The following is a 27,593-nucleotide window of genomic DNA, read 5'->3' as shown; positions in this document are numbered from 1 at the left end:
TTTTAGATGTGGTAAAGAACATACACTTTGTTTTCTCTGCATTTAAAAGCAGTTGAAGATAGCAAAGTTGTTCTTGTACTCTGTCAAATGCATGTTGTAGATATTTAAAGGCCTCAGCAGGAGTGGGTGCTGTGCAGTATATGACAGTATCATCAGCGTAGGAATGGAAAGTTGAGTTCGGAATATTCTGTCCAAGATTATTAATTATTAATTAATAATGGGCCCAACACAGAACCTTGAGGGAAACCCTTTTCCACTTGCAGTACGTCCGAGAAGGAACCTTCTATCTTCACAGCCTGAGTTCTACTTGTGAGGGCATTTGCAAACCATGCAACTGCTTGCTGAGAAAAACCAATAGCTGAAAGACGTTTGATTAAAATGACATGATCAACAGTATCAAATGCCTTTGAAAAGTCAATAAAGAGGGACAGACAGCACTGCTTCTTGTCAAGAGCTTCAGTTACATCATTTATAAACTTCATAGCAGCAGTAACAGTACTGGGATTTCTGCCAAAACCTGACTGAAATGGTGACAGAATAAAGTTGGTGTCCAAAAAGTCTTATCTGTTCACTGATAAGGGATTCAAGCACTTTTGCCAGAACAGAGAGTTTAGAGATCGGTCTGTAATTATTTAGATTACTAGGGTCACCTCCTTTTAATAGGGGGATTACAAGGGCAGATTTCCAATCCAAGGGGATTTCATTTGAAATTAGAGTAATGTTAAAAATGTGAGTCAGTGGTCCAGCTATAATTTCACCTGCCAACTTTAGGAAGAGCGGCTCCAACTTATCTGAGCCAGCTGGCTTTCTAGGTTTAAGTTGTTTTAGAGCCCTCATGACCTCTGTTGTGGTAAAGGGCGTAAAGTTAAAAACCTGGGTATTTTCAACGGTTCTTTCCAGAGTTAGCGGAACTTCATTAAAGTTGTCAGAACTATAGAGAAAACCAGAGGAAATAAAATTATTATTATAATGACTACCCATTTCTCACGGATAAATCATGCAGGTAAGGTTGGATTTTATCATTCAACTTTGCGTCTTGCGAGGACGTCCATGTAAACAAACAAGGACTAGGACCCCACATCTGCCACCCGTGACTGCATATCCATTTAACTAACTAACTATTATTCAATCATCACCATATTTCATGTTGTCCTGTTGTTGGTTAATAAAAGTCCACAACCATAAAAGACTTCCAGTAAGATGTGTAATAACAGTTATAAATGATTTAGATATGATAGTTTTTATGCATATATTTGATTAGGCCAACCTCACATAATGTGGATGGTTGGCATAAGAGCTGCAAAGTAAAATACAGTAACACCTCATGTGTGTTCTATGTTCTGCAGACATGCAGCGGGTGTCAGTGGGGAGTCATGAAGAGGAGTGGCACACCAGTGTGGGACAGAAGGAGCTACAGGCCCCCTCCCACATTAAAGAGGAGCAGCTTCATGATGAAGATGAAGCTCAGTCCTTACAGCTTCATCACAGTCAAAGTGAGGAGAACAGAGGGGCGGAGCTTGTAAGTCAACACATCACAGAAGCTGATGGAGAGCATTGTGAAGATATCAAGTCAGAACCAGACAGCATCTTTGCTCCACTGTCAGACATGGACCACATGATGTCACACTCTTCTGATCACAGTGACCACATCCAAAAACCTTTGGAGAGTAAAAATGACTCTAAAGGTGATACGAGACATCACACTAACAACAAACACTTTGACTGCTCTGAATGTGGGAAATCATTTAGAAAGAAGAGTAATGTTACAGTACACATGAGAATCCATACTGGAGAGAAACCTTTTACTTGCTCTGTTTGTAAGAATAGTTTCTCCAGAAAGCTTAACATGACCACACACATGAGAACACACACTGGAGAGAAACCTTTTGCTTGTTCTGTTTGTGCTAAAAGATTCAACACTAAGAAAGACATGATATTACACATGAGAACACACACAGGTGAGAAACCTTTTACTTGCTCTGTTTGTAAGAAGAGTTTCTCCACAAAGCGTAACATGACCACACACATGAGAACACACACTGGAGAGAAACCTTTTACTTGCTTTGTATGTGCTAAAAGATTCAACACTAAGAATGACATGATATTACACATGAGAACACACACAGGTGAGAAACCTTTTACTTGCTCTGTTTGTAAGAAGAGTTTCTCCAGAGAGGAACGCTTGACCAGACACATGAGAACACACACTGGAGAGAAACGGTTTACTTGCACTGTGTGTGATAAGATGTTCAGGTTTAAGAATCAGGTCAGTAGACACAAGTGTGTAACAGTCATGGAAGCTGCAGGGATGTAAAAACAGTTAAACAGTGATTGTGCTAAATGTAGTTTAAAAACACAGCATGTTTAATATGAATGTATATTTGATGTTGTATGTAGTGCTTCTCATCTTCTAGTCTTATATGTTGTCCTGTACTTACTTTTTAAGTTGTGTGCATGTATTGAATATTATATATGTAGCTCCTATTTTATTTTATATTCTCATTGTTTAAAGAGATGGCATCTTATTTAAATGTTTTTTTTTGTGTCTTATAAAATCACACATTTTTTTGATTGCTTTTTATTGATGTTATTATCCAATTAAAAGTCAGAATGAATAAAATGGTTAACAAAATGTGGACTCTGGTAGATTAGCAGCATTGTTACATCATGGATGTTAACTACTGCAAAACATCAACAAAGAAGAAAAATGCTGAAGTTAGCAACACATCACTGAACTTTAGAGCCATCGTGAGTGGAGTTGCTTGTTTTTATTGCTGCATTTGTACTTATTTCACCTCACATCTTCACTTTTAATCCTAAAGTCTTCTTCAAATATTGATGTTTCTGATGTGTGTGTTCTGTGGAAAGGGTTGTTTCCAATTGTTCACTTGCACAGATACATATTCATCATCATCATCATCATCATCATCATCATCAGGCATCACCGGTCCACTACTGGATGAAACCTTAGCATTAATGTTTTAATATAAGTGTGACCTCATTATTCCTTGATAATAAGACTAAAAATACAGATTTAAGCACTGATTGCTTTTTGTAGTACTCCAACTCACCACACTGAGAAGTGGGGGCGATCATGAGCTAGCAGATGCATGTTGCTTGATTGAGACTTTTGTTAGTAGATTGCACAGTGAAGTACATATTCCGTACAATTGACCATTAAATTGTAACACCCGAATACGTTTTTCATTTATGATACAGATATATACTATCATCATAATACAGTCATCACACAAGATAATCATCACAGTATATAAATGTAATTATTTACATTATTTACAATCCGGGGTGTGGGATATGGGGGGGGGGGGGGGGGGGTTATGTTTGGTTGGTATCAACACTTCAGAGAAATTGACATTGGAACAGTGTAGGTCTGACTTGGTACATATGTACAGCAAGTATTGGACACAGAGAGAGAGATCAGAAATTATAAGAAAAAGTGACTACATTTGATTATTTACAATCCGAAGTGGTATGATGAGGAAGGGAGGGTGTTAGTCAAGGGTTGAAGTTGCCTGGAGGTGTTGTTTTATTGCGGTTTTGGAGGAAGATAGAGATACACTTTCTTTTACACCTGTTGGGAGCGCATTCCACATTGATGTGGCATAGAAGGAGAATGCGTTAAGACCTTTGTTAGTTTGGAATCTGGGTTTAACGTGGTTAGTGGAGCTCCCCCTGGTGTTGTGGTTATGGCGGTCATTTACGTTAAGGAAGTAGTTTGACATGTACTTCGGTATCAGGGAAGTGTAGCGGATTTTATAGACTAGGCTCAGTGCAAGTTGTTTTACTCTGTCCTCCACCCTGAGCCAGCCCACTTTGGAGAAGTGGGTAGGAGTGAGGTGTGATCTGGGGTGGAGGTCTAGAAGTAATCTGACTAGCTTAACCTGGGATGTTTGAAGTCTAGATTTGAGGGTTTTGGAGGTGCTAGGGTACCAGGAGGTGCATGCGTAATGGAAAAAGGGTTGAACGAGAGTTCCCTCCAGAATCTTCATGGTGCTTTTGTTGAACAGAGAGGAGATTCTACAGAGAAATCTCGTTCGTTGGTTGACCTTGGTTGCCATTTTATCACAGGAAAGATTAGCCTCTCGAATGGAACCTAGGTAGGTGACCTCATCTTTCCTGGTGATAACAATGTCACCCACTTTTATAGTGAAGTCACTGACTTTCTTAAGGTTGATGTGGGACCCAAACAGGATGGATTCTGTTTTACCCAAGTGTATGGATAGCTTGTTGTCAGCGAGCCAGGTGCAGGTACTACAGAGTTCAGCACTGTGGATTTTCTCCACCTGTGACTTGTCCTTGTCGGATACCAGCAGGGCCGAGTCATCCACAAACAAAAACAATTCACAGTCGCATGCTGATGACATGTCGTTTATGTATATTAGGAACAGTAAAGGCCCTAATATACTGCCTTGGGGGACTCCACAGCTCACTGAGAGGGGGGGGTGCCGTTCAACTCAACCACCTGCTCCCTTCCCTCCAAGTAAGATTGCATCCAGATCGATGAGGTTTTATCAAATCCGATTGCTCTGAGCTTATCCAACAGTATAGCGTGGTTAACGGTGTCAAAGGCCTTCTGAAGGTTCAGCATGACCATGCCCACGTCCACCTCATGTTTGATGTGGTCAGTCAGATAGAGAAGGCATGTGTCAGTGGAGTGGTTCGTTCTGAATTCAGATAGAGAAGTCATGTGTCAGTGGAGTGGTTAGTTCTGAAGTCAGATAGAAAAGGCATGTGTCAGTGGAGTGGTTAGTTCTGAAGTCAGATAGAGAAGGCATGTGTCAGTGGAGTGGTTAGTTCTGAAGTCAGATAGAGAAGGCATGTGTCAGTGGAGTGGTTAGTTCTGAAGTCAGATAGAGAAGGCATGTGTCAGTGGAGTGGTTAGTTCTGAAGTCAGATAGAGAAGGCATGTGTCAGTGGAGTGGTTCGTTCTGAATTCAGATAGAGAAGTCATGTGTCAGTGGAGTGGTTAGTTCTGAAGTCAGATAGAAAAGGCATGTGTCAGTGGAGTGGTTAGTTCTGAAGTCAGATAGAGAAGGCATGTGTCAGTGGAGTGGTTAGTTCTGAAGTCAGATAGAGAAGGCATGTGTCAGTGGAGTGGTTAGTTCTGAAGCCGGATTGGAATTTGTACATGAGTTTATTAGTGGCAAGGTAACTATCGACCTGTTCATAAACTATGTTTTCCATTACTTTCGAAATGGAGCTGAGAATAGAAACAGATTGGTGGTTGCCAGGTTCCAATTTGCTTCCTTTTTTAAAGAGGGGAGTTACTCTTGCTATCTTAAAATCTTTTGGTACTTGGCCTTGTGAAATTGAGAGGTTTATTATGTGTGTGATGATCGGGGCAATAATGGAGGCAGAGTCCCTGAGGAATCTGGAGGGGATTTTGTCAAGGCCGGTGGCCTTGTTTGGGTGGAGCGCGCTCAATTTTTTAAACACCTCATCAGCTGTGACCATTTCTAATTTGAAATGATTGTTGGATACTCCTAGCTTTCTGTAGAAGGCTTTAATGTGTTCTACACCAAAGCGACCAGAGTGGTGGGACAGCTTGTTGACAAGAGTTGTGGCTATGCTGGTGAAAAAGGTGTTAAGTCTGCTTACTACCTCCATTTTGTCTGTAATGAGGGAGTCACCCTCCTTGATGCTGATGTTGGTGAGTCTGGTTTTAAGTTTCTGGCTGCAACCAGGAAGCTGGTTGTTGAGAATTTTCCAGAGCTCACGTGGCTTATTTGTGTTTTCCTTTGTGTGATTGTCTTCCTTTGCTACGGCGGTCAAGTTGCTTTCACGGTGGATATTTGCCTCCGGAGCTCCAGCGGAAGCTCCCCCTCACTGTGCCCACACTGCTCTCTCATGCTGCGGGGAGATTGCAGGAGAGGTGCCGCTCTCAACACTACTTTATGCTTAGGGACCGTCAATAAATTACTATTGTCTTCGAAGATGTATATCTGCTACATCAAAACACTGATTCTTCTAAAAGGAGGTCAAATAAATAGTCCTACCTCCTTAATAACGTGCTAACGTGCACGCCCATTATTTCCTACTTTTATCATTCATATCCAGTGAGTGTGAATGTTGTCTGTCTATCTGTTGGCCCTGTGATGAGGTGGCGACTTGTCCAGGGTGTACCCCGCCTTCCACCCAATTGTAGCTGAGATAGGCTCCAGCGCCCCCCGCGACCCCGAAGGGAATAAGCGGTAGAAAATGGATGGATGGATATCCAGTTTTATATAATAGACACCCTTTTTTTTTATAGGGTTTTATTAAAAAAAAAAACATTTGCATATTAAAAATCTTGGTTTCTTTTTAAAAGATTCCTAAGTCACTTAAAATACCAAATTCACTTAATATTTTAAGTGCTTTTCTTTAGTGTCATTCATGCCTTTTTGTTTTAAAATTTAAGTTTAATTGGAGGGACAAGCAGTAGAAAATGGATGAAAGAATGGATTTTATAATACATTTTTGATATTGATAACCATGGTTACTTTTCAACCTCCCGCTACAACTACGAATGTCCAACATAAAACCCAATTAACTCTCAATTGGAGCTAATAAAAAATATATATACATTGATAATTATCTGTACAATATTTATCATGCACCCCTACTACTAACATAAAGCTGACATGCATGCTTTTTTTAAAGGTGCCATATGTAATAATGTGGCCAGAAATGGTACTGCAATCACAGTCAAAATTCTGTAGTTCCCCTCCTCTCTCCCTGACTGAGGTTGCCAGATACGCAGCCGAATCCAGCTCCATGGACTGGGCCACTGCAAGGAACTTCCAACTTCCACTGCCTCTTACTAAGGGTTGAGGTGCTGGGACCATAAATGCTGAATAGACAAGCATTTTGTCAATAACAAATCTCTAAGCAACACATTTTACACAGAATTAGGCTATTTTCAGAAAGAAGTGCATCATGCCTGCGTACAATATCACAACAAATAGCAACCATATGGTTGTTGTCAGTACTATCAGAAAACAAAGACTAGAACAAACTACAACCAACACTAGCAAAGGTTCTACTGGTGAAAATAAGCAGAGCATGCTTAGCAGCCTAATGTACGCCCAAAACTAAAGAGACATTTTACTAAGATGTGTCTATAGGCTACACCAATGAGGAATTATTTGATCATGTGATGTGTCTGTCTCCATACCTTTCACATTGCCATGACAACAGCCGTGCTAATGTTGGAACACATTTCCTCAGCCTATCAGCATGTTGAGAAGGAAATAGGCACTGACACTACACATATCCACATTGCTTTTATTTATGGAAAATATGTTTTACCTTGTCAGTTCAAATACACATGGACATACAGGATAACAGGCATATATTTCCCCCGTTAGCTTATATGTGGATGTGTCATTGACCGGGCTAGCATGCTAAGCATTACACTAGGAGCTGAGCACCATCACACTAAGCATTGGTTGCATGAACATACTAGCTTTGTTAGACAAGATCATAGACTGTATTGGATATATAGTTTGCATACCAAATGTCAATTTCCATTTATTACAAGTAATAAGAAAAGGTAAATGCCTGACTTACCTTTCAAGAAGGAAATTAGGAAGTTTGCCGTCAGATGAAAAAATCTTCTCCGCCTTCAATTGTCTCCATCTTTCAAAGGCATCCCTGATACAAATCCTCATTTGGTTCCTGGCTTTGTCATGAATAAGTTGAAAATGGTAACGAGGCCTTTTAGATTGACTAAGGTCTGACATGTTTAGTAACTTTACCAGTGGCAGTAGCCAGACGAAGATGACGGTGTGCAACTGGCAACCAGGATGTGACACACTCACAGACTTTCTAATTGGTCAAACGGTAGAGGGCGGGACATGGAAATGAAAACAATAACAAGATTCCGGGGCTGTAAATCTAATTATGAGGTGAGCATTTCCCAGCTGAACTACTGTTATCAGTTATTGAGGTATTGGAAAAGAACATGATTTATTAACGCCTTTTGACATATCAGGGACATTTAATGATCACTTGACATGCACATTCTACATATGACACCTTTAATATTGCTAAATTAACACAACACATCAGTTTAGGTAATCCCTGCATATTTACTGCGCCTGTTGTGTTCTAATTAAATTAAGTAATTCGATCTCCCATCCAAGTACTAACCAGGCCCGACCCTGCTTGGCTTCCGAGATCGGGTGTGTTCAGGGTAGTATGGCCGTAAGCCGAAAGACGAGGTAAAACCAACCTTTTTAAATGGAACTCTTACAGACGGGATGGGAGACAATTATTATTTATCTTAGAGCCTGGCGCGCATGCGTACACTAATGTGCTTTTTCTGGCTGTGTGAGGTGCAGCTCTCCATCCATTGTCTACCGCTTGTCTCTTTTGGGGTGGCGGGGGTGCTGGAGCCTATCCCAGCTGCATTCAGATGCCACCTCATCACAGCTCTCAACACTACTTTATGCTTAGGGACCGTCAATAAATCACTATTGTCTTGAAAAATGTATATCTGCTACATCAAAACACTGACTCATCTAAAAGAAGGTAAATAATTAGTCATACCTCCTTATTGTGCATGCCCATTAATTCATAATTCTAACATATATATCCATGTTTAATATAAAAAAATAAGGATATTTTCCCAATAGTCTCCATGTCATACAATTTAGTAACCTAATTCCACTTATTAGTCATGCTAACCTTTTAGTGTAACACACACCCTTTTATTTTAAAATAGGGTTTTATTAAAAAAAAGTTTTTTAATAAAGATCATGTGCGTGATGATATTTCTTATACAGATAATTATCAAAATTTTTACTAGCTCCAAATGAGAGTCAAGTTGGTTTTATGTTGGATAGTCGTAGTTGTTGCGGGAGCTAAAAATGAAACCATGGTTTTCAATATTACAAATTTATATAAAATCCAATTAAACTTACATTTTAAAACAAAAAGGTGTGAAACACATTAGAGAAAACACTTCAAATATCAAGTGAATTTGGGATTTTAGGTCATATGACCTGGAATCTATTGAAAAGAAACATATGTTTTTAATTTAAAAATATTTTTGATCCTATTTTAAAATAAAAGGTTAGCACGACTAATATAAAGTGGAATTTGGTTACTAAGTTGCATGATGACATGGAGACTTTTAAATCAAATAATTATTGTTTAAATAAAAAAATTATTTACATTATAAAATCAGGAACGATATTAAAAATGTAGGACTATTTATTTGACCTCCTTTTAGAAGAATCAGTGTTTTGATGTAGCAGATATACATCTTCGAAGACAATGGTAGTTTATTGACGGTCCCTAAGCATAAAGTACCGGTAGTGTTGAGAGCGGCACCTCTCCTGCAATCTCCCCGCAGCATGAGAGAGCAGTGTGGGCACAGTGAGGGGGAGCTTCCGCTGGAGCTCCGGAGGCAAATATCCACCGTGAAAGCAACTTGACCGCCGTAGCAAAGGAAGACAATCACACAGCATGAAAAAGCACATTAGTGTACGCATGCGCGCCAGGCTCTTAGATAAATAACAATTGTCTCCTATCCCGTCTGTAAGAGTTCCATTTAAAATGGTTGGTTTTACTTCGTCTTTCGGCTTACGGCCATACTACCCTGAACACGCCCGATCTCGTCCGATCTCGGAAGCTAAGCAGGGTCGGGCCTGGTTAGTACTTGGATGGGAGACCGCCTGGGAATACCAGGTGCTGTAAGCTTTTACACTCACGCCAGAGGGCGCTACAAAGTGCTGAGACTACAGCTGTTGTGATTCATGTATTGCTTTAATTGCAACTATTCCAAAATAAGGGAATATATTCGGTTATTAAAATACAATTCCACTTAATATTTACAACTACAGTTGAAAGTACAAACCTTTACAACAGGATTTAAAACACAAATACCAACTAGAGCAATATTTAGATTGATTTAAAAATAATGGTGTGGTCTTTTGCAGTCAGTCAACCTCGCCCACGCCTCCTACCACTCCGTCCTGCATGAAGCTGAGGAGCCACGACTCGTCTCGCTCTGATCAGCCAACTTATCATTTAAAGGGGTCATATAAGCTACTGTTTATTTACCAAAATAAGTTGTATGTCTTTGTTTTGAAAATGTACAAGTTTATTTTTATTTTCAGAATGTTGAAATAGTTGTACCGGGGTGGGGGGGAAGAGCTTGTTACTTGTTTCTCTGGCGAGATCTGGAAAGAGCTGGTTACTTGTTTCTCTCGCGAGATCTGACAAGACTGCGCGCGAAGCAAACACGGCGAGGATAAAGCAAGATGGCGTCTGACGGTGAAGACGTTATTGCAGTCGTCACAGTTCAGTGTTCTTAATCTGTGCGTCCATGTACACATATATGTCCTTTATTACACTCTATTAAATAGAGTCATAATAACTGTTTGTATATTAGTCTGAGCGCACTTCTCCAGCTAGCTTAGCTTGCTAGTTAGCTTAGCTTGTTAGCTGCTAACAAAGAGAGATGAAAACACATCGCTAAGCAGAGATCAAGTGTGAGTGTAAAGTGTTGTGATTGTGTGAAAATGTGCGAAAGAACCATAGCAGAGTACGAGGAGGAACTTTGTCCAACAAAAGAGGAGAAGGAGCGACAACATGAAAAACATCAAGTTGTGTTACACACAACAGGTTTGTTTACTTCTTACTCTCACATCTTTACTAACTTTATATTTATTATTAACACTTTTCTGGTGCAGCCATTAACCTACTACAACACCTGCTACATCCACCTACTCAGTGGTTAGTGGTTAGAGTGTCCGCCCTGAGATCAGTAGCTTGTGTCATACCAAAGACTATTAAAATGTGACCCATTACCTCCCTGCTTGGCACTCAGCATCAAGGGTTGGAATTGGGGGTTAAATCACCGTTAAAATGATTCCCGGGCACGGCCACCGCTGCTGCTCACTGCTCCCCTCACCTCCCAGGGGGTGATCAAGGTTAATGAGTCAAATGCAGAGAACAATCTGGCCACACCTAGTGTGTGTGTGACAATCATTGGTACTTTAACTTTTTAATGTGGCAGTGATTGTGGAAAAAACAAAGCCTGATCTAAAGATGACATCTTGATCTCATACCATCTCAAACCAATTGGCCGTTCATTATTAAGTGAAATGTCTTAAAGTCGCTTAAATTTGTCTTTAACCAAGCAACACTATTTTATCCAGTTACTCGATTAATCGAAAACATTTCCAGTAGAACACTTGATTAATAACATTTTCAATAGCCACAGCCCTATATTTCATGTACGATTTAATATTTAGCATCTAGGAGTGAAAATGTGTTTTGTTTGTGTCCTGTAGACATCCATCAGCTGATTGGACACCAAGAAGAATGTCTCCCTCATCTGCAGGGGGACAGTTTCACTTCAGAGGATCCACAGCCCTCACACATGAAAGAGGAAGAGGAGGGAGAGTGTCCTGTAGGGCAGGAGGAGGATGATGTCAGCAAGTTTCCACTGACTGTTGTCTCTGTGAAGACTGAAGAGCATGAAGACAAAGCACCTGAGTCCTCACAGCTTCATCACAGTCCAAGTAAGCACAACATCCACATATCATCTAATACAATGTTTGTGACACATGTTCATCCGGGGGCCACATTTATGACTAAAGATGGAGATATACTTGCTTTTTAACACCACCATTTAAAAATGAATGCTCATCAATCATCAACAGTGTAATTGCTGGGGTGTAACCATGTGACCTAGAGGCCGTCCTCCTTACCTCACGTGGTCAAATGAAGGTAAACATTCAATATGGCTACTGTTTATTTACCTTTAGCAGCACGTATGTCAGCATATTTCAAAGGTTTAGTGGTGAAGATTAGGGGTGTTTACCAAGTACCATTTTTTTAGTACTGGTTCCTAATTATGGTGTCCATGAGGACCGTGAAGATTCTGGACTAACGACACAACTATTTGTATTTTTAATTCCAGCTGACTGACGTAACTATGACACGTTGTCACATTGAGTTCAGCTGCCGCTGCTACACATTAAAATCAGCTTTGAATAATGACAAATAAGGAAGCAACAACACGCACAAGTTTATGTGTGTGTTATTGACAAGAAGATGACATAACTGCATTTCACCTTGCACTGCACACATAGTTGACTTCTTTAAGACTTCAAATAAACAGCTGTTTTTTTTCCTTTTTTTTTCTTTATTTAACAAGGTAAAATCCCATTGAGATCAAATATTTATTTTCCAAGGGAGACTTGGCCAAGAGGGCAGCAGCAATGTTACATTAAAAACAGTAAACAACACATAAAACATGACATTTACAACATTAAAACTTGCTGACATAACACATGTGCATACAGACAAGGTAGACTGCAATCCTTTCACAGAAGCTTTAAACTCATTCAAGGGTTTGAAGTTTAATATTGGATTGTAGGTTATTCCAAGCCTTCGCTGCTGAAAACCTAAATGCTTTCTTGCCCAGTTCAGTTCTTACTTTGGGGACGACAAATTGCAGAACATTCATTGAACGCAGATTGTGACTTCCTTGTTTCTTTGTTAAAAGACAAGACGGATAAGATGTTGTGATACCCAGAATGGTTTTGTAGATGAACACATACCAATAATTGAAGCGTCGAGCACATAAAGATGTCCAGTTAACCATTGAGTATAACACACAATGGTAAGTAGGTTAACCATTGAGTATAACACACAATGGTGAGTAAGTTAACCATTGAGTATAACACACAATGGTGAGTAAGTTAACCATTGAGTATAACACACAATGGTGAGTAAGTTGGTGATGAATCTCAGTGCCCCGTGGTACACACTATCCAGCTTGTGGAGACAACCAGCAGTAGCATTTATGTACAACACATCTCCATAGTCAATAACAGGTAAAAAGGTTGTTTCCACCAATTTCTGTTTAACAGTAAAAGAAAAGCAAGACTTGTTTCTATAATAAAATCCCAGTAAAAGTTTCAGGTTTCCCAGTAAAAGTTTCAGGTTTTTTTTTTACAACTGTAATGTGCTCCTTAAAACTCAAGTGGTCATCAATTAAAAATCCTAAATATTTAAAAGAAGATACTAACACAATTTGTTGCCCATTTCTTGTTCAAATGTTCTCACACAGTGCTGATCTTACAGTTTTTGATGTGGTAAAGAACATACACTTTGTTTTCTCTGCATTTAAAAGCAGTTGAAGATAGCAAAGTTGTTCTTGTACTCTGTCAAATGCATGTTGTAGATATTTAAAGGCCTCAGCAGGAGTGGGTGCTGTGCAGTATATGACAGTATCATCAGCGTAGGAATGGAAAGTTAAATTCGGAATATTCTGTCCAACATTATTAATTATTAATTAATAATGGGCCCAACACAGAACCTTGAGGGACACCCTTTTTCACTTGCAGTATGTCCGAGAAGGAACCTTCTATCTGAACAGCCTGAGTTCTGCTTGTGGGGTCATTTGCAAACCATTCAACTGCTTGCTGAGAAAAACCAATAGCTGAAAGACGTTTGATTAAAATGACATGATTAACAGTATCAAATGCCTTTGAAAAAGTCAATGAAGAGGGACAGACAGCACTGCTTCTTGTCAAGAGCTTCAGTTACATCATTTATAAACTTCATATTAGCAGTAACAGTACTGGGATTTCTGCCAAAACCTGACTGAAATGGTGACAGAATAAAGTTGGTGTCCAAAAAGTCTTTTATCTGTTCACTGATAAGGGATTCAAGCACTTTTGCCAGAGCAGAGAGTTTAGAGATCGGTCTGTAATTATTTAGATTACTAGGGCCACCTCCTTTTAATAGGGGGATTACAAGGGCAGATTTCCAATCCAAGGGATTTCATTTGAAATTAGAGTAAGGTTAAAAATGTGAGTCAGTGGTCCAGCTATAATTTCAGCTGCCAACTTTAGGAAGAGCGGCTCCAACTTATCTGAGCCAGCTGGCTTTCTAGGTTTAAGTTGTTTTCGAGCCCTCATGACCTCTGTTGTGGTAAAGGGCGTAAAGTTAAAAACCTGGGTATTTTCAACGGTTCTTTCCGGAGTTAGCGGAACTTCAGTAGAGTTGTCCGAATTATAGAGAAAACCAGAGGAAATAAAATGATTATTATAATGACTACCCATTTCTCTTCTGTCACTTACTCTGACACCATCAACAAGTATACTAGGTGGGAGATTGACTGAATTACAGCAGCCGGACAAAGATTTGATGATTTTCCAAAACTTCTTTGTGTGTTTGAGGTTTTCAGTTGTTGTGGAGGATTAAAATTCTGATTTGACTTTCCGAAGGAGAAAGGTAAATTGATTTCTTAATTGTCTAAAATTCAACCAATCTGCTTCTAACCCTGACTTGCGTGCCCTGGCCCAAGCAGCATTACGCTCATGCAATACATCTGACAGGTCCGATGTAAACCACTGATTGTCACGTCCTTTAACCCTACATGTTCTAAAAGGGGCATGTTTGTTCACTATACTCAAGAAGTTTTCGTGAAAATATTTCCAAGCCAGTTCAACATTATCAAAAAGAGCAATTCTATCCCAATTAAAAAGATGCAAGTCATGTAAAAAAGCTTGCGTCTCGAATAATTTCATATTATGTTTTTCAAGGAGACAAGGCTTGCTTTTAGGAATACTTGTGTCTCGCACTACTGCAATCACACAATGATCACTCACATCATTAGGGAAAACACCAGATGCAACACATTTAAAGGGCATATTTGTCAGAATTAAGTCAATGAGTGTAGCTTTTTGAGGGCATTTAGGATTATGTCTTGTAGCTGAGTTAATTAATTGTGTTACATTTAGAGATTCACACTGTGCTTTCAAAGAGTCAGACACAGATGTGAGCCAGTCCCAGTTCAAATCACTATTTCATTGTATTTCAGTTGAGACAGAAGCTTCACAAGAGTAGATAGGGAATTACTAGGGGCAGATGGAGGCCTATAACACCCCACTACCATAATGTGGTGATTTCTGGCTAATTAAAGTTCAAGTGCTAACAGTTCAAGTTCTTTACTTACTGATTCAGAGAGCACTAATTTAGCATCAAACCTCTGCTTAATATATATGGCCACTCCACCACCTTTTCTTTGTCGGTCAGTACGATAGACATTATAGCCCTGAATGTAAATATCTTTATCAAGCACAGATTGTTTAAGCCAAGTTTCAGATAAGACTACAATATCAGCATTTGTTGAGTTTATCTAGATCTTTATCATATCCAGTTTAAGGAGTAAACTCCGAACATTGGTATGAATAATCCCAAAACCAGATCTAGTTTTAAAATCTGCAGATGTAAAACATTGTGTAGGTGTATCAGGGCCTGGATTAGTCTCAACATTTCCTGAGAGCAATAACAATAATATAACTAAACATTTGCGCTTAGTTACAATCTTTTGAGTCGGTCTTTAATCTGTGAAGGTAAGTGCTCACAATAGGGGAGGATGCAGTAATGTTGACGTGATCTCTCAAAACAAGGAAACAATAAGAATGAATGGACTCTACCATAGTATGCAGCCATTTGGTTTTGTCCAAAGTCACAGAAATCTTCAACTGAGATAAGGCCGAGGTTATTTTGTAGCTGCCACTATGATGAAATGTCAAATTATCAAATATGTCAAACTGTGCATCTTGAAGTAGCATAGCTCGTGAGTGGGGGTGACCAGACCCATTTGGGGCACCAGTAAAACCACACAAAAGTATAAAACACAATATAATAATTTGTGACATAGTGAGAAGAGAAGTTCCACTTGTTTTACCACTTTTGAAGATGTTAGCAGACTGGGCTAAAGATTAGCAACCAAGGCCAACGAGTAGAAGCCCGTAGACGAAGCCAATGGCTGGAGGCAAACAGCAGGTCGATGGAAGGCTAGTAGGCAGGTCGACGGTGGAAGGCTAGCAGGCAGGTCGACAGTGGAAGGCTGGTAGGCAGGTCGATGGTGGAAGGCTGGTAGGCAGGCCGATGGTGGAAGGCTATCAGGCAGGTCGATGGTGGAAGGCTGTTAGGCAGGTTTATGGTGGAAGGCTAGCAGGCAGGTCAATGGTGGAAGGCTAGCAGGCAGGTCGATGGTGGAAGGCTAGTGGCGCGGTTGGTAGAGTGGCCGTGCCTGAGGGTTCCTGGTTCAATCCCCACCTTCTACCAACCTAGTCACGTCTGTTGTGTCCTTGAGCAGGACACTTCACCCTTGCTCCTGATGGGTCGTGGTAAGCGCCTTGCATGGCAGATCCCGCCATCAGTGTGTGAATGAGTGAATGAGACGGAATGAGTTTGCTAAGTACAAAAATGAGTCAAATTTTTTGAATGAAAGAAACTGCTGTTCTAAATGTGTCCTCTAGATGTCGCAATAGCAATTCTTTGTATCTTTGTAGATGATGCTACTTTTGTAAAACACAACTAAAACACATGATGTTAGCGCACCAGTCGGGGAAAATGAGAAAACTACATCAATAACATCCTGTAATTTGATTTTGATATTATTTATTTATCTTGATAGATTGAAAATGAACACTAATGAGTTGACTGATGAACATTATCACATAATTGATTCTGAAAGTGTAAAAAAGGACAACTAAAGATAGAATACTATTGTATGTAAAAAAACAACATGATTTGTACATTTTCAGAATGTGTTTGTTCTATTTTTAAACAAAGAAAACAATCTGCAATTGTCTTTATTTTTTACGTTATCTTGCCGTGATTTTACCAGTCCGGCCAACTTGGAGTAGATCTTCCTCCACGTGGCACCCCATCTAAAATTAGTTTAAACACCCCTGGCCGAGATCTTCCTGCGAAAAGCAGATACGAGAAAAAAATCTAATTATGAAACGGAATAAATCCCTAAAGATTTGTTGAGTAATATCAAGGATTATCCGTCGGTGGCGTTCCCAGACATGTGGAACTATCTTGAGTTCCAGACGTCATTCTACACCACAAATTGTGGTTAAGTTTAGAGATAAAGTTTAGGTGTCATAGACCGTATACAGAATAAAATATTTACACACATTATATCAGTGAGTGTAAAGTTAAGAATGCCTCAATCAATGCTGCCTTGTACTTATAAAAAAAAACTTGCTCCTCATCAAATTTCCAAGTCTGTTTTTGTATTCACTTTTGAATTAATTTTAGTGGCTGGGACAAAAGGAAGTATTTCCGTGTTTTTATTGGTTGTTTTGTTACACTCTTTTAACACAACACACAAAAGAACACAAATAATGTCATTGTGTTAACAGTGTCAGTCCAAAACTATTTCTATTCTCTCTTTATCTTATTGACTTATGTACCCAACAGACGTCCAGCAGCCCCTTCACATTAAAGAGGAAGAGGAGGATCCACAGCCCACCCACATTAAAGAGGAAGAGGATGATCCACAGCTCACCCACATTAAAGAGGAAGAAGATGATCCACAATCCACCTACATTAAAGAGGAAGAGGAGGATCCACAGTCCACCCACATTAAAGAGGAAGAGGATGATCCACAGCCCACCTACATTAAAGAGGAAGAGGAGGATCCGCACATGAAAGAGGAAGAGGAGGGAGAGTGTGTTGTAGGGCAGGAGGAGGATGATGTCAGCAAGTTTCCACTGACTGTTGTCTCTGTGAAGACTGAAGAGCATGAAGACAAAGCACCTGAGTCCTCACAGCTTCATCACAGTCCAAGTAAGCACATATCATTTTATTCTCAGGGCATTCAATCCATCACAACTGGACTGTTCACTTTGTCTTAGAAGACTCATCCAAGTAGGCTTCATCACTTCATGCTCATACACTTCAAGTCTTAAATCTAATCATTGAAATTTAGAGGGGAGCTGCACTTTTTGGGAATTTTTCTATTGTTCACAATCTTTATAAAAGACATGATGGTGGATATATATTAAAAAAAATCGCATTCTAAGTAGGGCTGGGCGATATGGCCTTTTATTAAAATCTCTATTATTAGTCCATGTCACGATACCCCATGTATATGTGTACAGTTTGCCTGAGCCTTGAATGAACACTTGATGCATATAATCACAGCAGTATGATGATTCTATGTGTCTACTTTAAAACATTCTTCTTCATACTGCATTAATATATGCTACTTTTAAACTTTCATGCAGAGAGGGAACCACAACTTAAGTTAATTTAGCAAAAGTGTATTTATTAAACAGTTATTAAGCAGTGGTACAAACATTCATGTAATTTCGAAACAGAAAGTGCAAGATTGTCAGAGACATTTTAAAACAAGCTATTAGTGCACTTTTGTGCATGATGTCACTAAGATGACATATCAAAACAATACTAAATTAAAGTACATTTTCTGTACAGAATGCCACTACAATAGTTTAAAACAAATAAAGTGCACTTTTGTGCATGATGTCACACAAGATATTTCAATAAGTGTCAAATAAAAATGAGCTGCATAATAGGAAATCAAATAGTGTATGTCCTTCACTATTTGGTAGGTTCCTGCGGATGTTATCTCCTTCTGTTGTTGACAATTTGTTTCATACAGTGTTGATGTGTTAATGGTTGCTTGGGCATTTTGTGGGTGTGGCACTGAACGGAGATGTTGACATGCGGAGTTTCAAGCACTCTTCATTCTCGAGCGGGTGACTTTTCAAATGATGCTACATTAGCAGTGCTGCTACTTTTTGTAGCAACGCTTTTGCCGCATACTTGTTCACCATCTACCCGCTTGAAGCCAAACCACCGCCAGACGATGGACCCCCTGCTGTTTGTCTTGGGAATGAATTATTCCTTCATTTGTTACCAGATTGGCACCTTCTTTCTCTCGTATTACCACTAGCACCACAGCTAACCTTACCATGCCGCTACCTGTCTGCTCCGTGAGAGCGTATGACGTTGCACACGTGACAGTATGTGACGTATGTAAGAAGTTGCGCTTGTTTTATGTCTTTGTGAGAAGAAGAGAGACAAGAAAGAATGAGAAGAGCCTGTAGTGTACCGTATTTTCCGCACTATAAGGCGCACCTAAAAACCACAAATGTTCTCAAAAGCTGACAGTGCGCCTTATAACCCGGTGCGCTTTATATATGGATAAATATTAAGATTCATTTTCATAAAGTTTAGGTCTCGCAACTACGGTAAACAGCCGCCATCTTTTTTCCCCGTAGAAGAAGCGCGCGGTGCATGCTGGGATATGTGACGTTTCATTTCCATTTGTGTGTTTATGTAAAGACCCCAAAATGGCTCCTATTAAGTGTGTTGTCTGTCTAATTATAAATAATGCAGACGAGGCGTGTTAACTGAGTTCTCAACGTTTTCTCACAGCGTGCTCATAACCACATTCTAACTCCCAGCATACAACAACGCTTCTCAGGGCTACCGCGCATGCTCATAACTATCGTTGCATGCTGGGTAGTGTAGTTGTTATATTTGCTAGCTCATAACAACACATTGAGAGACACGCTTACGCGCTTAATTCAATACTCGCCGTCATTCCGGGTGGATTGACAAAAGACCTCCAGCCGCTAGATATTGGTGTCAACAGGGCATTCGAAGCTAGACTGCTAACTGCGTGGGAACTTCTCAGGGCTACCGCGCATGCTCGTAACTATCGTTGCATGCTGGGTAGTGTAGTTGTTATATTTGCTAGCTCATAACAGCACATTGAGAGACACGCTTACGCGCTTAATTCAATACTCGCCGTCATTCCGGGTGGATTGACAAAAGACCTCCAGCCGCTAGATATTGGTGTCAACGGGGCATTCGAAGCTAGACTGCTAACTGCGTGGGAACAATGGAGGACAGAAGGCGAACACACCTTCACTAAGACGAGGAGGCAGCGCCAGACGACGCCAACATCTGCCAGTGGATCGTAAATTTGCCCAACTTTTCACTTCAGACACCGAAGACGAAGGATTTACGAATGAAGAATAACTTCAGAAAGTGAGCGCTATGTTTATTTTGTGTGTTGTGACATTAACGTTCGAGCAACATTATGTTGCTATTGCTCTGCACTATTTTGAATTTTACTATGTTTGTGATTGCACATTTGCGTACATTTTGGGAGTGAACAGAGTTGTTAGAACGCTGGTTTTTAATATATTATTAAAGTTTGACTGACCTATCTGACTGTTTTTTTGACATTCCCTTTAGCGCAGCGTAGGCGCGGCTTATAGTCCGGGGCGGCTTATTGGTGGACAAAGTTATGAAATATGCCATTCATTGAAGGTGCGGCTAATAATCCGGTGCGCCTTATAGTGCGGAAAATACGGTAATGCCTGCAGCTAAAAGCAACTGTGTGAGAACGTATACTCCAATATCACCATATAGTCATTTTCTGTATCGCACAGAGACAAACCCACGATATATCCAGTATATTCCATATATTACCCAGCCCTAATTCTAACTCATAAATGTAAATAAAAGTCCACTTGCAATGGAGCCAATGGGAGGTCCTCTATAACCATCCAAAATACACCAACAATACTCCATTTGCATTCTGTGGCTTGAATGTCCACCAAGTGTTAGTTGAGTTGAGTTTATTTGGAACATGCAAGCATACAACATGATACATCCCACATGCATGCATACAACATGATACATCACACATGCATACATACAACATGATACATCACACATGCATGCATACAAACATGATACATCACACATGCATGCATACAACATGAAACATCACACATGCATACATACAACATGATACATCACACATGCATGTATACAACATGATGCATCACACATGCATGCATACAACATGATACATCACACATGCATGCATACAACATGATACATCACACATGCATGCATACAAACATGATACATCACACATGCATGCATACAACATGAAACATCACACGCATACATACAACATGATACATCACACATGCATGCATACAACATGATACATCACACATGCATACAATATGATACATCACACATGCATGCATACAACATGATGCATCACACATGCATGCATACAACATGATACATCACAATTTCCAGTCAATGAATGATGGATGAAATAAATTGAGAATGTTTATCTTCTTCTTTGTACTTTGTAAACACTTTAAGTGTGAAGAGTTTCTTGAAGTGGATCATATTAGTACATTGTTTGATTGCTTTGCTTCATCCATTCCATCATTTAATTCCACATACTGATATACTGAAGGTCTTAAGTGTTGTACGTGCATACAAATGTTTTTAATTACATTTTCCTCTAAGATTATATTTCTCATCTTTTTTTGAGAATAGTTGTACATTCTTGGCTAGCAGGTTATAGTTTGCTTTGTGTATCATTTTAGCTGTTTGCAAATTCACTATGTGGTGGAATTTCAGTATTTGTGATACAATAAATAAAGTGTTTGTATGTTGTCTATATCCAACATGATGTATTATTATAACTGATCTTTTTTGTAACACAGTTAATGAATGAAGTGTACTTTTGTAGTTATTTCCCATATTTCTACACAATAAGTCAGATATGTAACACTAGTGAGCAGTAGAGAATATGAAGTCATTTTTGGTCTAGAACATATTTTGCTGTATTCATTATTGATGTGTTTCTTGCTACTTTATGTTGTATATTTTTTACATGAGATTTCCAGTTCAATTTATCATCAATTATACCTAGACATTTGATTTCATTTACCGTATTTTTCGGACTATAAGTCGCTCCGGAGTATATGTCGTACCGGCTGAAATTGCATATTAAAGAAAGAAAAAATCATATATAAGTCGCACTGGATTATAAGTTGCATTTTTTGGGGAAATGTATTTGATAAAAGCCAACACCAAGAATAGACATTTGAAAGGCAATTTAAAATAAATAAAGAATAGTGAACAACAGGCTGAATAAGTGTACGTTATATGAGGCATAAATAAACAACTGGTATGTTAACGTAACATATTATGGTAAGAGTCATTCAAATAACTATAACATATAGAACATGCTATACGTTTACCAAACAATCTGTCACTCCTAATCGCTAAATTCCTTGAAATCTTCTACGTCTAGTCTCTTACGTGAATGAGCTAAATTATATTATTTGATATTTTGCGGTAATGTGTTAATAATTTCACACATAAGTCGTTCCTGAGTATAAGTCGCACCCCCGGCCAAACTATGAAAAAAACTGCGACTTATAGTCTGAAAAATACGGTACTCTTTCAATTTCTATTCCGTCTATTTGTATTTGTGTCTGACTTTCTCTTCTACTGTTACCAAATATTATTATTTTACTTTTACTGAGATTCAAAGATTGTCAAAGCATCTTTTTAATGTGTTCATTTCTTCTGTTATTATTTGTATTATCTTCTGTGTGTTCTCTCCTGAACAGAAAGCAGTCTTGTTGTCCGCAAATAAAACTAACTTTAAGTCCTTTGTAACTTTACAAATGTGGTTTATACAAAGATGAAACAATCTTGGTCCCAGTATTGATCCCTGGGGTACACCACAAGATATATCTAGCTGTGTTGACATATTTTCACCCATCTTCCCATTTTGCTTCCTGTTGGTTAAAAAGCTTCTTACCCAGTTCAAGACCAAACCTCTGATGCCATATCGTTCTAGTTTTGTTATTAAAATATGATTTATTGTGTCAAATGCTTTAGTTAAGTCCATGAATACTGCGGCCGCACATTCTTTACCATCTATTGCATTGCTCATTTCCTCTGTTATTTGGATTAATGCTATCCATGTTGACATATTTGCTGTGAATTCTGGTGTGTAGTAGGGACGGCGTGGCGCAGTGGGAGAGTGGCCGTGCGCAACCCGAGGGTCCCTGGTTCAATCCCCACCTAGTACCAACCTAGTCATGTCCGTTGTGTCCTGAGCAAGACACTTCACCCTTGCTCCTGATGGGTGCTGGTTAGCGCCTTGCATGGCAGCTCCCTCCATCAGTGTGTGAATGTGTGTGTGAATGGGTAAATGTGGAAATAGTGTCAAAGCGCTTTGAGTACCTTGAAGGTAGAAAAGCGCTATACAAGTACAACCCATTTATCATTTATCATTTAAACTGGTGCATGTCTCCATTCTTATAAATTGGTACGACTTTTGCAATTTTCATTTTGTCAGGGAATTTGCCGGTTAGAAATGATACGTTGCTGATATATGTCAGAGGCTCTAAAATGTCTTCTATAACCTTTTTTATGGTTACCATATCTATTCCATGACAGTCGGTTGAGGTCTTGGATTTACAATGTTTTACAATTTTGATTATTTCTTCTTTTGTCACGTTCTTAAGAAACATGGAATTGGGATTTCTGTCTATGAGCTCACTCAAGTCCTCAACTGATCCATCTTCTGCATTTGGAAATCTTTGTTCCACATTGTTTCCGATATTAACAAAGTAATCATTAAAACGTTGAACTATTTGGTTCATATTGTCATTTTTTGTATTTCCATGTAGAAAGTACTGGGGGTAATCTTTCTTAGCAGCATTTTTAATGATGCTATTTAGGATGCCCCATGTTGCTCTCATGTTGTTTCTGTTCTTTTTTAATAATTGTCTGTAGTATTCCTTCTTACATGTTCCTCGTATACCAATTAGCTTGTTTTTATATTTCTTATACTTATTTTCTGCCTCTATAGATGTCTGTGTTATTAATATTCCATATAATGTCTTTTTTTTGTGACAAGCATTTTTCAGTCCTTTTGTCATCCATGGTTGGTTGTTTTTCTTTTGCTTCTTACTAACTTCTTTCCATGGACAACATAAACATTGATATTATACATGTGGGCCTATATATATATATATATACAGGTAAAAGCCAGTAAATTAGAATATTTTGAAAAACTTGATTTATTTCAGTAATTGCATTCAAAAGGTGTAACTTGTACATTATATTTATTCATTGCACACAGACTGATGCATTCAAATGTTTATTTCATTTAATTTTGATGATTTGAAGTGGCAACAAATGAAAATCCAAAATTCCGTGTGTCACAAAATTAGAATATTACTTAAGGCTAATACAAAAAAGGGATTTTTAGAAATGTTGGCCAACTGAAAAGTATGAAAATGAAAAATATGAGCATTTACAATACTCAATACTTGGTTGGAGCTCCTTTTGCCTCAATTACTGCGTTAATGCGGCGTGGCATGGAGTCGATGAGTTTCTGGCACTGCTCAGGTGTTATGAGAGCCCAAGTTGCTCTGATAGTGGCCTTCAACTCTTCTGCGTTTTTGGGTCTGGCATTCTGCATCTTCCTTTTCACAATACCCCACAGATTTTCTATGGGGCTAAGGTCAGGGGAGTTGGCGGGCCAATTTAGAACAGAAATACCATGGTCCGTAAACCAGGCACGGGTAGATTTTGCGCTGTGTGCAGGCGCCAAGTCCTGTTGGAACTTGAAATCTCCATCTCCATAGAGCAGGTCAGCAGCAGGAAGCATGAAGTGCTCTAAAACTTGCTGGTAGACGGCTGCGTTGACCCTGGATCTCAGGAAACAGAGTGGACCGACACCAGCAGATGACATGGCACCCCAAACCATCACTGATGGTGGAAACTTTACACTAGACTTCAGGCAACGTGGATCCTGTGCCTCTCCTGTCTTCCTCCAGACTCTGGGACCTCGATTTCCAAAGGAAATGCAAAATTTGCATGGTTGGGTGATGGTTTGCGGTGCCATGTCATCTGCTGGTGTCAATCAAGTTTTTCAAAATATTCTAATTTACTGGCTTTTACCTGTATATATAAATGCTGTTAAATGTAGCTTTGATGTGGCAAGCTACTTTTGCAGTGTAGCTTGTAGTGTAGCGTGCTACAATTCTCTGAGGATAGCTTAGCTACATTTAATTGAGAGTAACTTGTAGCTTAGCTTACTACATTGTAATCCTTGAGAGTTTGCACTGGCTCCCTGTTCATTTTAGAATTGATTTTAAAACCTTGCTGTTTGTTTTTAAAGCTTTACAAGGACTGGCACCTCAGTATATCTCGGACCTCATCCAAACTTACAATCCTGCGCGCGCTCTGAGGTCCGAGAGCCAGCTCCAGCTCGTGGTGTCCAAGACGAGACTTAAAACCAGGGGAGACAGGGCCTTCTCTGTGGTCGGCCCTAAGCTCTGGAACACTCTGCCCCTCCATGTTCAAACTGCTCCCACAGTGGACTGTTTTAAGTCTCGTCTTAAGACCCACTTTTATTCTCTGGCTTTTAACACTACGTGAGTTGTGTGGTCCTCTGTTGTCCTCTGTGTTTTTAAAATTTTGCTTTTTGCTTTCTATTTACTGTTTTAATTGGTTTTACCCTTTGAAATTGTTTTTAAACATTTATTTTATATTGTTTTTAATTGTGTTTAATATTGTTGTGCAGCACTTTGGAAACATTTTGTTGTTTAAATGTGCTATATAAATAAAGTGGATTGGATTGGATTGGATTGTCCAGGTAGCTTGCCCATCACTGTCTATTTGGCCTAGCTCACATGTCAATAGTTTGAATACTGCAAACTTCAATACAGTAACACCTCATTTGTTCTGCAGACGTCCAGCGGGTGTCAGCGGGGAGTCATGAAGAGGAGTGGCACACCAGTGTGGGACAGAAGGAGCTACAGGCCCCCTCCCACATTAAAGAGGAGCAGCTTCATGATGAAGATGAAGCTCAGTCCTTACAGCTTCATCACAGTCAAAGTGAGGAGAACAGAGGGGCGGAGCTTGTAAGTCAACACATCACAGAAGCTGATGGAGAGCATTGTGAAGATATCAAGTCAGAACCAGACAGCATCTTTGCTCCACTGTCAGACATGGACCACATGATGTCACACTCTTCTGATCACAGTGACCACATCCAAAAACCTTTGGAGAGTAAAAATGACTCTAAAGGTGATACGAGACATCACACTAACAACAAACACTTTGACTGCTCTGAATGTGGGAAATCATTTAGACAGAAGAGTAATTTTACAAGACACATGAGAATACATACTGGAGAGAAACCTTTTACTTGCTCTGTTTGTAAGAAAAGTTTCTCCACAAAGCAAAGCATGACCACACACATGAGAACACACACTGGAGAGAAACATTTTACCTGCTCTGTTTGTAAGAAGAGTTTCTCCAGAAAGGAACACATGACCACACACATGAGAACACACACAGGAGAGAAACCTTTTGCTTGCTCAGCTTGTGCTAAAAGATTCAACAAAAAGAATGACATGATATTACACATGATAACACACACAGGTGAGTACCCTTTTACTTGCTCTGTTTGTAAGAAGAGTTTCTCCAGAAAGGAACGCATGACCAGACACATGAGAACACACACTGGAGAGAGACCTCTTGCTTGCTCAGCTTGTGCTAAAAGATTCAACAATAAGAATGACATGATATTACACATGAGAACACACACAGGTGAGAAACCTTTTACTTGCTCTGTTTGTAAGAAGAGTTTCTCTAGAAAGGAACAAGTGACCAGACACATGAGAACACACACTGGAGAGAAACCTTTTACTTGCTCTGTTTGTAAGAAGAGTTTCTACAGCAAGCAAAGCATGACCACACACATGAGAACACACACTGGAGAGAAACATTTTGCTTGCTCAGCTTGTGCTAAAAGATTCAACACTAAGAATGAAATGATATCACATATGAGAACACACACAGGTGAGAAACCCTTTACTTGCTCTGTTTGTAAGAAGAGTTTCTCTAGAAAGCAACACATGACCAGACACATGAGAACACACACTGGAGAGAAACCTTTTTCTTGCTCAGCTTGTGCTAAAAGATTCAACACTAAGAATGAAATGATATTACACATGAGAACACACACAGGTGAGAAACCCTTTACTTGCTCTGTTTGTAAGAAGAGTTTCTCCAGAAAGGAACACATGACCATACACATGAGAACACACACTGGAGAGAAACCTTTCGCTTGCTCAGCTTGTGCTAAAAGATTCACCACTAAGGAGAAAATTATACTACACATGAGAAGACACACTGGAGAGAAACCTTTTGCTTGCTCAGTGTTAGAATAATTATGTATATATTATCACACTAACTTTAGTATGCTTAAAGTTTGTTGCTTTAGTTATTAGTTATTGTGCTCAAGTTAGACTTTTCTATTTGTGCAAGGACAAAAACTTCTTGTCTGAGGGGTGGCCTCAGCCACAGTTATCTTTGTTTTAGCCCGCTATCAGCCAAGGACTTCAAGGACCTCAACGAAGATAAGACGACAACACGTAGACGAAGCAGAGACTTTAAGGACCTCAACGAAGATAAGATGACAACACGCAGACGAAGCGGAGACAAGGCGAAATCACAAGGCCCCCACCACATTCTGTCACGTATTGTGCGTCCTGGACCTGCTTTGCATAATATATGTGACCACTCCTTTTAGAGGCGGCCTCAGTGATGTTGACTGTGGAACTACTGAATAAATAGAGGGACGCGGGAGCTGAACCTTAGAGCGTAGGGCGAGACTGTGACTAAGTGTGCAGCTCCATGTGTTCTCCTCATGAGATAAATTGAACTCTGTCTCTGCATGATTCCTTGCTTCTTGTCTGATTAATATATGTCATCAGTGTTTGAACCTGACACTCACGTTGTGCTAAAAGATTCAACACTAAGAAGGAAATTATATTACACATGATAACACACACAGGGGAGAAACCTTTTACTTGCTCTGTTTGTAAGAAGAGTTTCTCCAGAAAGCAAAACATGACCACACACATGAGAACACA

The 27,593-nt window shown here is 39.5% G+C and overlaps 2 protein-coding genes and 1 non-coding gene across 4 annotated transcripts in view; all 3 read left to right on the top strand.

The window, feature by feature from the left end:
- Positions 1 to 27,593, top strand: part of LOC133613921 (uncharacterized) — a 168,560-nt gene that overhangs the window by 15,196 nt on the left and 125,771 nt on the right. Inside the window, exon 3 of one of the 2 annotated variants that reach the window (XM_061971863.2) lies at positions 1,347 to 2,837. The exons of the other annotated variant lie outside the window; for it this stretch is intronic. Coding sequence (XP_061827847.2) covers positions 1,347 to 2,314 — 968 coding nt within the window. The 3' untranslated portion in view covers positions 2,315 to 2,837. Of the gene's footprint in view, positions 1 to 1,346; positions 2,838 to 27,593 lie in introns of those variants that run through there. 2 annotated transcript variants of the gene reach the window in all.
- Positions 9,587 to 9,705, top strand: LOC133614017 (5S ribosomal RNA). The gene has a single exon (XR_009816526.1). It is a non-coding gene; the product is annotated as a 5S ribosomal RNA (ribosomal RNA).
- On the top strand, positions 10,248 to 27,348 carry LOC133613928 (uncharacterized). Its single transcript, XM_072914401.1, has 4 exons — positions 10,248 to 10,632; positions 11,304 to 11,534; positions 17,251 to 17,619; positions 25,402 to 27,348. Exons 1-4 carry the CDS (start codon positions 10,530 to 10,532, stop codon positions 26,886 to 26,888), a joined length of 2,190 nt encoding a protein of 729 aa, XP_072770502.1. The 5' UTR covers positions 10,248 to 10,529; the 3' UTR covers positions 26,889 to 27,348.

The sequence above is a fragment of the Nerophis lumbriciformis genome, linkage group LG13 (genome assembly GCF_033978685.3).
Source record: "Nerophis lumbriciformis linkage group LG13, RoL_Nlum_v2.1, whole genome shotgun sequence".
NCBI lineage: Eukaryota > Metazoa > Chordata > Actinopteri > Syngnathiformes > Syngnathidae > Nerophis > Nerophis lumbriciformis.
This window is presented reverse-complemented; position numbering and strand designations above follow the sequence as displayed.